This window comes from Mya arenaria, chromosome 16 (assembly GCF_026914265.1).
Source record: "Mya arenaria isolate MELC-2E11 chromosome 16, ASM2691426v1".
Lineage (NCBI taxonomy): Eukaryota > Metazoa > Mollusca > Bivalvia > Myida > Myidae > Mya > Mya arenaria.
Window position 1 is genome coordinate 30,318,656 of NC_069137.1, and position 18,762 is coordinate 30,337,417.

The 18,762-nt window shown below is 41.2% G+C and overlaps 1 protein-coding gene across 4 annotated transcripts in view; it reads right to left on the reverse strand.

The window, feature by feature from the left end:
• LOC128222483 (aminopeptidase N-like) overlaps positions 1–18,762 on the reverse strand; it is a 114,458-nt gene that overhangs the window by 26,905 nt on the left and 68,791 nt on the right. For all 4 annotated transcript variants that reach the window (XM_052931507.1, XM_052931508.1, XM_052931505.1 and 1 more), the window contains exons 10-19: positions 15,536–15,649; positions 9,277–9,411; positions 8,981–9,046; positions 8,611–8,676; positions 8,311–8,495; positions 7,911–8,005; positions 7,247–7,389; positions 6,853–7,056; positions 5,687–5,763; positions 4,876–4,986 (exon numbers count right to left, since the gene is read on the reverse strand). In XM_052931507.1, the coding sequence (XP_052787467.1) occupies positions 4,876–4,986; positions 5,687–5,763; positions 6,853–7,056; positions 7,247–7,389; positions 7,911–8,005; positions 8,311–8,495; positions 8,611–8,676; positions 8,981–9,046; positions 9,277–9,411; positions 15,536–15,649 (1,196 nt within the window). The remainder of the gene's footprint in view (positions 1–4,875; positions 4,987–5,686; positions 5,764–6,852; positions 7,057–7,246; positions 7,390–7,910; positions 8,006–8,310; positions 8,496–8,610; positions 8,677–8,980; positions 9,047–9,276; positions 9,412–15,535; positions 15,650–18,762) is intronic.

Here is an 18,762-nt window from a genome sequence, read left to right on the forward strand (position 1 = left end):
CTTCATATTATCCACATGCTACACGTTGGAGCCTACCTCAATACTAATCCACATGCTACACATTGGAGCCTACCTCCATACCAATCAACATGCTACACGGGCGAACCTAGCACCATACAAATCCCCATGATACACGGGCGAACCTAGCACTATTCTAAGCCACATATGACACAGGGGAACCTAGCAACATACTAATCCACATGCTACACAGGGGAACCTACCTCTATAAAAATCCACATGCTATACAGGGGAGCCTACCTCCATACTTATCCACATGCTATACATTGGAACCTACCTCCATACTAGTTCACATGCTACACAGGGGACCCTACCTCCATACTAATCCACATGCTATACAGGGGAGCCTACCTCCATATTAATCCACATGCTACACATTGGAGCCTACCTCCATACTAATCCACATGCTACACATTGGAGCCTACCTCCATACTAATCCACATGCTACACGGGCGAACCTAGCACCATACTAATCCACATGCTACACGGGCGAACCTAGCAGCATACTAAGCCACATGCGACACAGGGGAACCTAGCACCATACTAATCCACATGCTACACAGGGGATCCTAGCACCATACTAATCCACATGCTACACGGAGGAACCTAGCACCATACTAATCCACATGCTACACATTGAAGCCTACCTTTATAGTAATCCACATGCTACACAGGGGAGCCTAGCACCATACTAATCCACATGCTACACAGGGGAAACTACCTCCATACTAATCCACATGCTACACGGGGGAACCTACCTCCATACTAATCCACATGCTACACAGGGGAGCCTACCTCCATACTAATCCACATGCTACACAGGGGAACCTACCTCCATACTAATCCACATGCTACACGAGGGAACCTACCTACATAGTAATCCACATGCTACACGGGGGACACTACCTCCATACTAATCCACATGCTACACAGGGGAACCTACCTCCATACAAATCCACAAGCTACACAGGGGAACCGTACCTCCATACTTATCCAGATGCTACACGGGGGACCCTACCTTCATACTAATCAACATGCTACACGGGGGACCCTACCTCCATACTAATCTACATGCTACATTGGGGACCCTACCTCCATACTAATCCACATGATACACGGGGGACCCTACCTCCATACTAATCAACATGCTACACGGGGGACCCTACCTCCATATTAATCCACATGCTACACGGGGGACCCTACCTCCATACTAATCCACATAGTACACGGTGGACCCTACCTCCATTCTTATCCACATGCTACATAGGGGAGCCTACCTCCTTACTAATCCACATGCTACACAGGGAAGCCTACCTCCTTACAAATCCACATGTTACACGGGGGACCCTACCTCCATACTAATCAACATGCTACACGGGGGACCCTACCTCCTTACTAATCCATATATGTTGCACAGGGGATCCTACCTCCTTACAAATCCACATGTTAAACTGGGGAGCCCTACCTCCATACTAATCCACATGATACACGGGGGACCCTTACTCCTTACTAATCCACATGTTGCACAGGGGAGCCTACCTCCTTACAAATCCACATGTTACACAGGGGAGCCCTACCTCCATACTTATCAACATGCTACACGGGGGACCCTACCTCCTAACTAATCCACATGTTGCACAGGGGATCCTACCTCCTTACAAATCCACATGCTTAACAGGGGAGCCCTACCTCCATACTAATCCACATGATACACGGGGGACCCTAACTCCTTACTAATTCACATGCTACACAGGGGACCCTACCTCCAAACTAAACCACATGCTACATGGGGGAGTCTACCTCCATACAAATCCACATGCTATACAGGGGAGCCTACCTCCATACTAATCCACAAGCTACACAGGGGAACCTACCTCCATACTAATCCACATGCTACACCGCGGAACATACCTCCATACTTATCCACACGCTACACAGGGGAACCTACCTCAATACATATCCACATGCTACACAGACTCCATACAAATCCGTATGCTACACACGGGAACCTACCCCATACAAACCCACATGCTACACTGGGGAACCTACCTCCATACAAATCCACATGCTACACAGGGGACCCTACCTCCATACTAGTCCAAATGCTACACAGGGGAGCCTTCCTCGATACTATTCCACATGCTACACAGGGGAGCCTACCTCCGTACTAATCCACATGCTTCACAGGGCAACCTATCTCCATACTAATCCACATGCTACACAGGGGAACCTACCCCCATACAAATCCACATGCTACACAGGGGAACCTAACTCGATACAAATCGACATGCTACACATTGGAGCCTACCTCCTTAAAAATCCACATGCTACACAGGCGAACCTTCCTCCTTACTAATTCACATGCTACACAGGGGAACCTACCTCCATACAAATCCACATGCTACACAGGGGAGCCTTCCTCCATACTAATCCACATAATACACGGGGGACACTACCTCTTTACTCCATATGCTACACAGGCGAACCTAACTCCATACAAATCCACATGCTACACAGGGGAGCCTACCTCCTTACAAATCCACATGCTACACAGGGGACCCTACCGCCTTACAGATCCACATGCTACACAGGGGGACCGTAACTCCATACAAATCCACATGCTACATAGGGAAACCCTACCTCCATACTAATCCACATGCTACACGTGGGAACCTACCTCAATACAATTCCACATGCTACACAGGGAAACCCTACATCCATACTAATCCACATGCTACACAGGGGAACCCTACCTCCATACTAATCCACATGCTACACGGCGGACCCTACCTCCATACTTATCCACCTGTTAAACAGAGGAGCCTACCTCCATACAAATTCACATGCTACACAGGGGAACCCTACCTCCATACTTATACGCATGCTACACAGGGTAACCTACCTTCATACTTATCCACATGCTACACGGGGGAACCTACCTCCATACAAATCCATATGCTACACAGGGGAGCCTACCTTCATGTAAATCCACATGCTTTATAGGGGAGCCTACCTCCATACTAATCCACCTGTTACACAGAGGAGCCTACCTGCATACAAATCCACATGCTACACGGGGTAACCTACCTCCTTACAATTCCATATGCTACACGGGGGAACATACCTCCATACTAATCCACATGCTACACGGGGGACCCTACCTCCACACTAATCCACATACTACATGGGGGACTCTACTTCCTTACAAATCCACATGCTACACAGGGGAACGTACCTCTATACTAATCCACATGCTACACAGGGGGATCTATCTATATACAAATCCACATGCTACACAGTGGAACCCTACTTCCTTACTCATCCACATGCTACACAGGGGACCCTACCTCCATACTAATCCACATGCTACACTGGGAACCCTTCCTCCATACTAATTCATATGCTACACGGGGGACCTTACCTTCATACTAATCCACATGCTACTCGGGGGACCCTACCTCCATACTAATCCACATGCTACACAGTTGAGCCTACCTCCATACTAATCCACATGCTACACAGGGGAGCCTACCTCCATACAATTCCCTATGCTACACAGGGGAGCCTACCTCCATACTAATCCACATGCTACACAGGGAAACCCTACCTCCATACTAATCCACATGCTACACAGGGGAGCCTACCTCCACACTAATCCACATGCTACTCAGGGAAACCCTACCTCCATACTAATCCACATGCTACACATGGGAGCCTACCTCCATACAAATCCACATGCTACATAGGGCACCCTACCTCCACACTAATCCACCTGCTACATAGGGCACCCTACCTCCATACTCATCCACCTGCTACACAGGGGAGCCTACCTCCATACTAATCCACCTGCTACACAGGGGACCCTACCTCCATACTAATCCACATGCTACACGGGGAACCCTTCCTCCATACTAATCAACATTTTACACGGGGGAGCCTACCTCCATACTAATCCACATGCTACACAGGGGAGCCTACCTCCATACAATTCCACATGCTACACAGGGGAGCCTACCTCCACACTAATCCACATGCTACTCAGGGAAACCCTACCTCCATACTAATCCACATGCTACACAGGGGAGCCTACCTCCTTTCTAATTCACATGCTACACAGGGGAACCTACCCCCACACTAATCCACCTGCTACACAGGGGAGCCTACCTCCATACAAATCCACATGCTACATAGGGCACCCTATCTCCATACTCATCCACCTGCTACACAGGGGAGCCTACCTCCATACTAATCCACCTGCTACACAGGGGACCCTACCTCCATACAAATCCACATGCTACATAGGAGACCCTACCTCCATACTTATTCACATGCTACACAGGGGAGCCTACCTCCATACAAATCCACATGCTATACAGGGGAACCTACCTCCATACTAATCCACATGCTACACAGGGGAACCTAGCACCATACTAATCCACATGCTACACAGGGGAACCAAGCAACATACTAATCCACATGCTACACAGGGGAACCTAGCACCATACTAATCCACAAGCTACACAGGGGACCCTACCTCCATACAAATCCACATGCTACACAGCGGAGCCTACCTCCATACTAATCCACATGCTACATAGGGGACCCTAGTTCCATACTAATCCACATGCTACGCGGGGGACCCTACCTCCATACAAATCCACATGCTACACAGGGGAACCTAACACCATACTAATCCAAACCTACGACGCATGGTGCAGATGGGAACCTTAGTCCATACTCACCGGGCATGCTGTAGAAGGGAACCTTAGTCCATTAAGACCATCTTGTTCTCTGCTGGACATGGATAATCTAAGAAAAGCTCACAGCTCACAGAAATCTAATAGGGAATCAACTTACGGGTTTTTCTCCGGGTTCCCCATCCACTCTGCAAACAGCCTCGTGCTCTCTGTTTTACATTGGTCGATATCGTATTCGCAGGCCAGGCCGCTGATGGTCGACCGCATGTACCTGTAATCATTAAGTTTGTATATATTTTACTGATGGGGAACATAACTGTGTCAGAAATCTGAAGTGTCTCAGTATTCACAAAGATAAGACTTTGTAGCGAAGCTAACGTATTAGTAATATATGCGCGAAATCTGGTTAGCTGTAAGTAGAATTGCTCATATAATAGACTGAACAGACAGTTGGTACAGTATGACCTTAGCAACTTTGAAAGCTAACTATCGAAACATAAGTATGGTATGATGTCACACATGTTAAAGATGGACTCTTGCTCCCAAATAAGATTTACCACAATTGGTACAATTGATTTAATATACCAAAACGGATGAATAAACGTCGAAAACAATGATTCTTATGAAGGATACCGAGTTTAATTTGAAAGAAATGTGCAAAAAACACACGGTATTTCTACATTATGGGACGATAGTAGCCACAGTAAATATTTTAGCACTCACCAATCATTTAATATTTTTGCGTTTCAATCTATTAAATGCATGGTTACAATCTTGTTATCAGTAATTAATATTTTCCATTAATGCATTATTTAGTTAAAGGTTTATCACTCAAAATTTATGTTTGTTAAACATGTGTATGTATTAATTTTAAACAAGAGTTTCACTTCAAGTAGCTTGCTCCTATATGACATATCATATATTTGTCTAAGAAAATGAGATTTTATATAATCTTTCTGGTCTTATATTACGATTCGAGGTGAGATGCGTCGGTGTTGTTCATCGTGAGATCATCGAAGATTTTCTGCGTCTTGTTTCTCATGAAATGCTAAAATAAATGAATCACACGATTATGTATCGTATTATTATTATGTCTCTGGTTTTAAATTCGAGGAGGGAAAGTGTTGATGCTATAGGGTTTACAGGTATTCATATTGTTACAACAAAGTGGAAAATCAAAAGTTTACAAATGGTTTATTGCATCAGCCCGCACATAAACTTCCAAAACTATCATTGTATAATATCGCTTCATGAATGCCTCCGGTTGCTGTTGTGTTCTATCCTTTCTCATTAAGATATTCAAGTCGCTAAGTGACAAGTCTGTCTGCAGCCAAATGTATCGAGCTTGGATAAGTTATCCACAGGTTATTTTAGGCTAACTTGCACATTTCAACTATTTAATTCGTTAGAATTTATTTTCAGATTATATTTCCTAATCAATAAATATTTTCAAAATAATTTCACTGCCTGTGCTTTTTCAATGGCGGGAAAATAAGCGTGATAATTTCAAAAATTGAGAAAATTAGAACACTGTCTTTTTACTTTTAAAAGATTAAATTTTCTGCTTTTAGTGCTGATTTTTTCGCGACAACATCTTTAAAATGTTGTGCACCAAACATTGATATACTTAAAACATAATTGTTTTCTTCGGCGCTTCAAAACTGCTCTTGTTCAATGACTATTATCCATTGACGATGAGACTAATTTTCACGTAAAACGTTTATTTTATATTACGAAAAACTGAAAGCAGATCTAATCTGAAAATTATACCGAAAAGAGAACAATGGTTCGTCCTGTAAAATATTCTAGAAATAAAAGACTGTAAACACATTTTTGCGGCTACCCGGATCGTATTTTGTCAGGATAAATATTCTCTGAAAGTTTGCTCGTGAAGATTGTCTAGAATGAAAATACCTTCTATACAAATGCGAAGTGGACTTTGCAGGTTTCCCGGGGATGGAGGCTTTTTGGCGATATTTGGCCCTATGATTAACCGAACAAAATCACTATTACCAAACTAAAGACTTAACCAGTTTTATACAACTGGCTGTAGATATTCAATTTTTCGCCAATAATCAGCAAATTCTTATTCCTTATATCTGTTTATCTATTTGAACTTCCTAAAAATTCTTCTCACCGAAAACGCTCCGAACAGCGGATGTCTGGCCAGCATGGAGCTCACAAATGCTAGCTGGCCAGTGGCTGCGCTCCAAGGGATGTAGTCCTCCTCATTCCCGAGGTAATTGATCGACTGTAGGGCTATTGACATGTCCAAGTCCCCTGACTTGGCCAACGACCACGCATCGTTGATAATCTGGGCTCGATTGATGGGAGGAATTACCTGTAATGTTAGAAGGTTTTATTTCTGAAATGCGTTTCTTCTTCACATTTAAAGTTTCCTCTTAAAACAGATAATTCATTTTTCTTTAAAATTAACAGATCTTAAATAAGAATGGGTACCAAATATCAATTAACATCTTGAATTGTCTGCATATCTTTAACTGCAAAAACTAATTCGACACTGTACTTACGGAATGATTCGATTCCAATTGCCGAATAAGGTTAATCCAATTGCCTTCGTCGTAGTTCACTCGGTAATATCCGTACTGCATCGGATTTCCAAGCACCCAGTTTCCCGTGCCCGGTTGAGGGATAGACGGGTTACTCACACTATCTTCAAATTGTAAAGCTTGTCGTTAAATGCGGAATCCAAATTAAGGGAATAAAAAAATATTTTGCATTTTATATAAACGTTGATACAGAGGCGATCGAATTCCTCATACTATTTTTTAAAATATATTTTTGAAACGACGATTGACGAGGTTATAACACAGACAGGTTAGTTAACAAACAAAACACAGGTTGGTAAGATAAATTAAAAATAACACAGGTAGGTTTGATAAACAAACATAACTTTTTTTTCAAAAATACATAAATGTAAGTATGAAGACACCACACATGGTTCAGTTATGTACCACCAGTCAATTGTACCCCCCCCCCCCCGGTCTGGGGGGCCACCTGGTATGCAAAAACACGGCCCATTTCCCCCGATTTCCCCGGTATACCCCCGAATATGGGGGGGGGGGCGTGGTTCCAATTGACTGGTGCATTACTGCAATGTTTATATGAACATCATCATCATCAGTTACATGTATTTTTATATGTACTTATACGCATGCAGTTTGGATTACTTACGAGTGAGTTCATTCATCATGATGACGTCATTTGACTTGACGTTGAACTCGGGCATGTTGCTGGTTGTGAATGTAAATGGAATCTTCCACTTGTAACTGAAGTGAAATAATTATTGACGTTTGAGCTATGGCACTGTAGTGATGGGGAAACAATACACAGCAGCTCCCTTTAGCTTTAACAAATAAAGTAAGGGCAAGAAAAATACCGATGACATAAAAGACGGTATATATCAGTGATATAGTAATTTTGAAATACTTTTTTTCAAATCCTTGAATGCAATGTACATGTACTACCAAATTGAAATGTTGATGGTCATACTAAGATAAGTGTACATGTTTGTTGCATAATCAACTTAACCGTTTTACGCCATTGCATGGACACCGACATCTATTCTACCTACCCAAATGGTGAGGTGTATTTTCCGGGGTCTTTGGCGTCGGGGTCCTGCAGGTAGCGACTCTGGGTGAGTGTTACCTGCCCCTTCTGCATGTGTTTCACGTGCACGGTCGGGTAGTTCATCTGCAGCGTCCACGTGTCCATTACTTCCTTCACATTTTGAATAGCGTTACCGTCCGCGATGGATTGCTGTAATTATGTACGTACACGGATACATATTGTGTTAACTTCTATAATCGATAAAATGTCAAATTATCTTCATCACCGCCATGTCATTATGATAACCGTATGTAACATAACTTACATTTCCCAGGGCAAACCACAGGTCATCATGGAAGGCCGCACCAAATGCACGGCTGCTCAGGTAGTTCTGCACAAAGAGAACAAAGAAGTTGTCGATATGAGAAAATAGTTCTGGTTAAACAATAACAGTACATGTACTTTTAAAAGGACATGTTTCGTAAATTATCCCTACGATCAAAAGCTATTCAGTTTTATATAAACGTTTACGCTTGCAAACTATAAACTCTTATCTACATAAATGATATATGTAAAACAGTGCTATCCCTCTTGCTTGATGTAAATTATTCACTGTGCTTGTCCGTCGATGAAAGAAGGTGAATATGTCAATCCGTCCTATCATGTTCCTTGTCTGTGAATGTTATCCAACTTACACTCAGTCCTCTCTGGAAGGTATCATCCCCAAGGAAGAACCTCATCATGCGGATAATTGAGGCGCCCTGTAACCGATATATTAATTATTATTACAAATATTAACATAAAGCAGTGTGCTGCAATTCAAAATAAATTATTAATCGAGGAAGGAATACGACTTTGTATACGAACAACGTTAACGTTTAGCGTCACTCGGAAACCCGAAGCAATTTCATATCCGTGTACACTACAATGCACAATACAGTTATATATGGTGGGTTTTTTTTCAAGTAAATTAAAAAAGGTGTAGCCTCACTTTGGCGTACGAAATCCTATCGAAGATCTCGTTGATCTCGTCCGGATGCGAGACTGGTACGTAGACTGGATGACTGGAAATGAGGCCGTCAAAATCAAACACGTCCTGGAGATCCTCAACCACGAACTGCTCGAACTGTAGGGAGACGTGAAACACTTTCAACTAATACACACAACCCATCGTATTTACGTCAAAGTGCATGTTTTTACCATGGCAGTAAAACTGTTTCGACAAAAATCTTGTCCACGGCAAAGTGGTAACGGGACAGCTGAGCAACTTAGAACTTTATAAATATACTTAGAATGAGCTCAAAATGATATTGGATATACCCTTATGCATGATCAGAACTGGAATAACATTTCTGTTAACAAAATATGCTTGACTAAGTTTCAAATCACATGAAACTGCACAAAACATCTTACAGTTTCGGTATGTTTGGTATTACTAATAAAAACATTGTTTTGTTCTATAACAATTTCCTAAAAATACAAGTTATTTGTTGTGGTACAACTAGGTCTTAGACTTGTAGAGAATTAGAGGATGCTACGTAAGTACCAAATATCTAAGGTTTTAGACTTGAAGAGAAACCAAATATCTAAGGTCTAAGTAGACATCTGAGGATGCTACATACCAAATATCTTTGGTCTTAGACTTGAAGAGATCTGAGGATGCTACATACCAAATATCTAAGGTCTTAGACTTGTTGAGAATTAGAGGATGCCACATACCAAATATCTAAGGTCTTAGACTTGTAGAGAATTAGAGGACGCTACATACCAAATATCTAAGGTCTTAGACTTGTAGAGAATCTGAGGATGCTACATAAAAAATATCTAAGGTCTTAGACTTGTAGAGAATATGAGGATGATTCATACCAAATACATTAGGACTAAGACTTGTACAGAATCTGTGGTTGCTATATACCAAATACATAAGGTCTAAGACTTGAAGAGAATCTGGGGTTGCTACATACCAAATACATAAGGTCTAAGACTTGTAGAGAATCTGAGGATGCTACATACAAAATATCTAAGGTCTTAGACTTGTAGAGAATCTGAGGATGCTACATAAAAAAATATCTAAGGTCTTAGACTTGTAGAGAATATGAGGATGATTCATACCAAATACATTAGGTCTAAGACTTGTACAGAATCTGTGGTTGCTATATACCAAATACATAAGGTCTAAGACTTGAAGAGAATCTGGGGTTGCTACATACCAAATACCTCAGGTCTAAGATTTGTAGAGAATCTGAGGATGCTACATACAAAATATCTTAGGTCTTAGACTTGTAGAAAATCTGAGGATGCTACATACCAAATTCATAAGGACTAAGACTTGAAGAGAATCTGGGGTTGCTACATAACAAATACATAAGGTCTAAGACTTGAAGAGAATCTGGGGTTGCTACATACCAAATACATAAGATCTAAGACTTGTTGAGAATCTGGGGTAAATACATACCAAATACGTAAGGTCTAAGACTTGTTGAGAATATGGGGTTGCGACATAAAAAACATCTAAGGCATATGACTTGTAGAGACTCTGGGGTTAATACATGCCAAATACATAAGGTCTAAGACTTGTAGAGAATCTGGGGTTGCTACATACCAAATACATAAGGTCTAAGACTTGTAGAGACTCTGGGGTTGCTACATACCTAAAACATAAAGTCTATGACTTGTAGAGAATCTGGGGTTGCTACATACCAAAAACATAAGGTCTTTGACTTGTAGAGACTTTGGGGTTGCTACGTACCAAATACATAAGGTCTAAGACTTGAAGAGAATCTGGGTTGCTACATTAGAAAAACATAAGGTCTAACACTTGTTGAGAATCTGGGGTTGCTACATAGCAAATATCTAAGGTGTTAGACTTGTAGATACTCTGGGGTTGCTACATACCAAATACATAAAGTCTAAGACTTGTAGAGAATCTGGGGTTGCTAAATACCAAATACATTAGGTCTTAGACTTGTAGAGAATCTGGGGCTGCTACATACCAAATCATGAGGTCTTAAACTTGAAGAGAATCTGGGGTTGCTACATAACAAAGTCATATAGTCTAAGACTTGAAGAGAATATGGGGATGATACATTAGAAATACATAAGGTCTAACACTTGAAGAGAATCTGGAGTTGCTATATACCAAAAACATGAGGTCTAAGACTTGAAGCGAATCTGGGGATGCTACATTAGAAAAACATAAGGTCTAACACTTGAAGTGGAATCTGGGGATGCTACATTAGAAATGCATTAGGTCTAAGAATTGAAGAGAATCTGGGGTTGCTACATATCAAATACATAAGGTCTAAGACTTGTAGAGAATCTGGGGTTGCTACATACCAAATACATAACGTCTAAGACTTGTAGAGAATCTGGGGTTGCTACATGTATACCAAATACAAAAGGTATAAGATTTAAAGAGAATCTGGGGTTGCTACATAAATAATACATAAGGTCTAAGACATGTTGAGAATCTGGGGTTGCAAAATAACAAACATCTAAGGTCTATGACTTGTAGAGATTCTGGGATTGCTACATACCAAATACATCAAGTCGAAGACTTGTAGAGACTCTGCGGTTGCTACATACCAAAAACATAAGGTCTAAGACTTGTAGAGACTTTGGGGTTGCTACATACCAAAAACATGAGGTCTAAGACTTGTAGAGACTTTGAGGTTGCTACATACCAAATACATAATGTCAAAGCTTGTAGAGAATCTGGGGTTGCTATAGACCAAATACATAAGGTCTAAGACTTGTAGAGAATCTGGGGTTGCTACATTAGAAATACATAAGGTCTAAGACTTGTAGAGAATCTGGGGTTGCTACATTAGAAATACATAAGGTCTAAGACTTGAAGAGAATCTGGGGTTGCTACATTAGAAATACATAAGGTCTAAGACTTGTAGAGAATCTGGGATTGCTACATTAGAAATACATAAGGTCTAAGACTTGAAGAGAATCTGGGGTTGCTACATAACAAATACATAAGGTCTAAGACTTGAAGAAAATCTGGGGTTGCTACATACCAAATACATAAGATCTAAGACTTGTAGAGAATATGAGGATGCTACATACCAAATACATAAGGTCTAAGACTTGAAGAGAATCTGGGGTTGCTACATACCAAATACATAAGGTCTAAGAGTTGAAGAGAATCTGGGGTTGCTACATAACAAATACATAAGGTCTAAGACATGTTGAGAATCTGGGGTTGCGACATAACAAACATCTAAGGTCTATGACCTGTAGAGACTCTGGGGTTGCTACATACCAAATATATAAAGTCGAAGACTTGTAGAGAATCTGGGGTTGCTAAATACCAAATACATAAGGTCTTAGACTTGTTGAGAATCTGGGGTTAATACATAACAAATACATAAGATCTAAGATTTGTAGAGAATCTGGGGTTAATATCTGCCAAATACATAAGGTCTAAGACACGTAGAGAATCTGGGGTTGCGACATAACAAACATCTAAGGAATATGACTTGTAGAGACTCTGGGGTTGCTACATACCATATACATAAAGTCTAAGACTTGTAGAGAATCTGGGGTTGCTACATTAGAAAAACATAAAGTCTAAGACTTGTAGAGGATCTGTGGTTGTTACACTAGAAATACATAAGGTCTAAGACTTGTAGAGAATCTGTGGTTGCTATATACCAAATACATAAGGTCTAAGCCTTGTAGAGAATCTAAGAATGCTACATACCAAATACATAAGGTATAAGACTAGAAGAGAATCTGGGATTGCTACATAACAAATACATAAGGTCTAAGACTTGAAGAGAATGTGGGGTTGCTACATACCAAACACATAAGATCTAAGACTTATAGAGAATCTGAGGATGCTACATACCAAATACATAAGGTCTTAGACTTGAAGAGAATCTGGGGTTGCTACATACCAAATACATAAGGTCTTAGCTTTTTAGAGAATCTGGGGTTGCTACATACCAAATACATGAGGTCTTAGACTTGAAGGGAATCTGGGGTTGCTACATTAGAAATACATAAGGTCTAACACTTGAAGAGAATCTGGGGTTGCTACATAAAAATACATACGGTCTAAGACTTGTAGAGAATCTGGGGTTGCTATATACCAAGTACATATGATCTAAGACTTGTAGAGAATCTGGGGTTGCTACATACCAAATACATAACGTCTAAGACATGTAGAGAATCTGGGGTTGCTACATACCAATACAAAAGGTATAAGATTTAAAGAGAATCTGGGGTTGCTACATAACAAGTACATAAGGTCTAAGAAATGCCGAGAATATGGGAATACGACATAACAAACATCTAAGTTCTATGACTTGTAGAGACTCTGGGGTTGCTACATACTAAATACATAAAGTTGAAGACTTGTAGAGAATCTAGGGTTGCTACATACAAAATACATAAGGTCTTAGACTAGTGGAGACTTTGGGGTTGCTACATACCAAAAACATAAGGTCTAAGACTTGTAGAGAATCTGGGATTGCTACATACCAAATACATAATGCCTATGAATTGTACAGAATCTGGGGTTGCTACATACCAAATACAGAAGGTTTAATACTTGAAAAGAATCTGGGGTTGCTACATACCAAATATATAAGATCTAAGACTTGTTAAGAGTCTGAGGATGCTATGTACCAACTACATAAGGTCTAAGACTTGTTGAGAATCTGGGGTTGCTACATACCAAATACATATGGTCTAAGACTTGTAGACAATCTTGGCTTAATACATGCCAAATACATAAGGTCTAAGACTCTTAGAGAATCTGGGGTTGCGACAAAACAAACATCTAAGGTCTATGGCTTGTAGAGACTCTGGTGTTGCTACATACCAAATACATAATTTCTTAGACTTGTAGAGAATCTGAGGATGCTACATACCAAAAATCTAAGGTCTTAGACTTGTAGAGAATCTGAGGATGCTACATACCAAACACAAAAGGTCTAAGACTTGTAGAGAATTTGGGGTTGCTATATACCAAATACATTAGGTCTTAGACTTGTAGAGAATCTGGGGTTGCTACATACCAAATACATTAGGTCTTAGACTTGTAGAGAATCTGGGGTTGCTACATACCAAATACATAAGGTCTTAGACTTGTAGATAATCTGGGGTTGATATATACCAAATACATTAGGTCTTAGACTTGTAGAAAATTTGGGGTTGCTATATACCAAATACATTAGGTCTTAGACTTGTAGAGAATTTGGGGTTGCTACATACCAAATACATAAGGTCTTAGACTTGTAGATAATCTGGGGTGGCTACATACCAAATACACAAGGTCTTTGACTTGAAGAGAATCTGGGGTTGCTACATAACAAATTCATAAGGTCTAAGACTTGTAGAGAATCTGGGGTTGCTACATTAGAACTACATAACATCTAAGACTTGTAGAGAATCTGGGGTTGCTACATTAGGAATACATAAGGTCTAAGACTTGTAGAGAATCCGGGGTTGCTACATTAGAAATACATAAGGTCTAAGTCTTGTAGAGAATCTGGGGTTGCTACATTAGAAATACATAAGGTTTAAGACTTATAGAGAATCTGGGGTTGCTACATAACAAATACATAAGGTCTAAGACTTGAAGAGAATCTGGGGTTGCTACATACCAAATACATAACGTCTAAGACTTGTATAGTACATGGGGTTGCTACATACCAAATATCTAAGGTTTAAGAATTGTAGAGAATCAGAGGACGCTACATACCAAAAATATAAGGTCATTGACTAGCAGAGAATCAGTGGATGCTACATACCAAATATGTAAGGTCTTGTCTTGTAGAGAATCAGAGGATGCTACATACCAAAAATCTAAGGTCTTAGACTTGTAGAGAATGAGTGGATGCTACATACCAAATATCTAAGGTTTTAGAATTGTAGAGAATCAGAGGATGTTACATACCAAAAATCTAAGGTCATTGACTAGCAGGTCATTTACTAAGGTCATTTACTTAAAGAGAATCATTGGATGTTACATACCATAAATCAAAGGTCATTGACTTGAAGAGAATCAGAGAATGCTACATACCAAATATATTAGGTCTTGGACTAGTTATTTAACGAACTTTTACCTATTGATTAAAATCTTGTAGTTGTAGAGGTCTTTGGCCTTATTTGGCCGATCGTTTTCCTGATGGATAATTTGTCAAAGGAGCAAGACAAATATCAAGTCACAATTGATCGTCTTTAGCCCTGTGTGCAGGAGTTAAAATACGTACTGTAATGTTAACATGACGTACCATTCTCCACTCTGGGTGGTGATTGTCCACTCCCATGTACTCAACGTAACTGGCGAAACCCTCATTCAGCCATAGATCGTCCCACCAGGAGGGGGTTACCAGGTTTCCGAACCACTGAAATACAGGAGGGTGACACCAGGTTACAGAACCACTGAAATACAGCAGGGGAATGCCAGCTAACCAAAACCACTGATATACCAGAGGGGGATACCAGGTTACCGAACAACTGAAATACAGAATTGGAATACCAGGTTATCAAACCACTGGAATACAAAAGGGGAATACCAGGTCACAAAATAAATGAAATACAAGAGGGGAGTACATGTAACAGGTTACCAAACCACTGAAATACGGAAGGGGAATACCAGGCAACCAAACCACTGAAATACAGGAGAGGGATACCAGGTTACCAAACCAATGAAATACAGGAGGGGAATACCAGGCAACCAAACCACTGAAATACAAGAGGGGAATACCAGGCAACCAAACCACTGAAATAAAGGAGAGGAATACCAGGTAACAAAACCACTGAAATACAGGAGGGGATACCAGGTTACCAAACCACTGAAATAAAGTAGAGGGATACCAGGCAACCAAACCACTGAAATACAGGAGAGGGATACCAGATTACCAAACCACTGAAATACAGGAGGAGAATACCAGGCAACCAAACCACTGAAATAAAGGAGAGGAATACCAGGCAACCAACCAACTAAAATACAGGAGGGGAATACCAAGCAACCAATCCACTGAAATACAGGAGGGGAATACCAGGCAACCAAACCACTGAAATACAGGAGAGGGATACCAGGTTACCAAACCACTGAAATACAGGAGGGGAATACCAGGCAACCAAACTACTGAAATACAGGAGAGGGATACCAGGTTACCAAACCACTGAAATACAGGAGGGGAATATCAGGTTACCAAACTACTGAAATCAAGGAGAGGAATACCAGGCTACCAAACCACTGAAATAAAGGAGGAGAATACCAGGTTACAAAACCACTGAAATACGGGAGGGGAATACCAGGCAACCAAACCACTGAAATAAAGGAGGGGAATACCAGGTTACCAAACCACTGAAAACAGTAGGGGAATACCATGTCACCGAAAAACTGGAACACAAGAGGGGAATACCGGGTGACAAAACCACTAAAATAAAAGACGGGAATCTCAGTTTACCAAACCACTGAAATACAGGAGGGGAATACCAGGTTACCAATCCACTGAAATAAAGGAGAGGAATACCATGTTCCCAAACCACTGAAATAAAGGAGAGGAATACCAGGTTACCAAACCACTGAAATACAGTAGGGGAATACCAGGTTACCAAACCACTGAAATACAGGAGGGGAATACCGGGTGACAAAACCACTGAAATAAAGGAGAGGAATTCCAGGCAACCAAACCACTGAAATAAAGGAGAGAAATACCAGGCAACCAAACCACTGAAATACAGGAGTGGAATACCAGGTTACCAAACCACTGAAATAAAGGAGAGGAATACTAGGCAACCAAACCACTGAAATAAAGGAGAGGAATACCAGGCAACCAAACCACTGAAATACAGGAGGGGAATACCAGGTTACCTAACCACTGAAATACAGTAGGGGAATACCAGGTCACCAAACCACTGAAATAAAGGAGAGGAATACCAGGCAACCAAACCACTGAAATAAAGGAGAGGAATACCAGGCAACCAAACCACTGAAATAAAGGAGAGGAATACCAGGTTACCTAACCACTGAAATACAGTAGGGGAATACCAGGTCAACGAACATCTGAAATACAGGAGGGGAATACCAGGTCACCTAAAAACTGAAACACAAGAGGGGAATACCGGGTGACAAAACCACTAAAATAGAAGAGGGGAATCTCAGGTTACCGAACAACTGAAAACAGGAGTTGAATACCAGGTTACCAAACCATTATAACACACGAGAGGGAAACCAGGTTACCAAACCACTGAAACAAACGACAGGGAATACCAGATTAGCAAACCACTGAAATGCAGGAGGGGAATACCAGGAAACAACGACTGAAATATAGGAGGGATATACCAGGTCACCGAAATACTGAAACACAAGAGGGGAATACCGGGTGACAAAACCACTTAAATAGAAGAGGGGAATCTCAGGTTACCGAACAACTGAAAACAGGAGTGGAATACCAGCTTACCAAACCATTAAAAACACACGAGAGGGAAACCAGGTTACCAAACCACTGAATCACACGACAGGGAATACCAGATTAGCAAACCACTGAAATGGAGGAGGGGAATACCAGGAAACATAACGACTGAAATATAGGAGAGATACACCAGGTTACCTAACCACTGAAATACAGGAGGGGAATACCAGGCAACCAAACCACTGAAACACAGGAGGGGATACCAGGTTACCAAACCACTAAAATACGAAAGGGTAATACCAGGTTACCAAACCACTGAAATACAGGAGGGGATTACCAGATTACCGAACCACTGAAATACAGGAGGGGATACCAGGCAACCAAACCACTGAAACACAGGAGGGGATACCAGGTTACCAAACCACTAAAATACGAAAGGGTAATACCAGGTTACCAAACCACTGAAATACAGGAGGGGATTACCAGATTACCGAACCACTGAAATACAGGAGGGGATACCAGGTTACCAAACCACTAAAATACGAAAGGGGAATACCAGGTTACCAAACCACTGAAATACAGGAGGGGATTACCAGATTACCGAACCACTGAAATACAGGAGGGGGATACCAGATTACCAAACCACTGAAATACAGGTGGGGAATACCAGATTACCGAACCACTGAAATACAGGAGGAGGATACCAGGCAACCAAACCACTGAAACACAGGAGGGGATACCAGGTTACCAAACCACTAAAATACGAAAGGGTAATACCAGGTTACCAAACCACTGAAATACAGGAGGGGATTACCAGATTACCGAACCACTGAAATACAGGAGGGGATACCAGGTTACCAAACCACTAAAATACGAAAGGGGAATACCAGGTTACCAAACCACTGAAATACAGGAGGAGGATACCAGATTACCGAACCAGTGAAATACAGGAGGGGATTACCAGATTACCAAACCACTGAAATACAGGAGGGGATACCAGGCAACCAAACCACTGAAACACAGGATAGGATACCAGGTTACCAAACCACTAAAATACGAAAGGGGAATACCAGGTTACCAAACCACTGAAATAC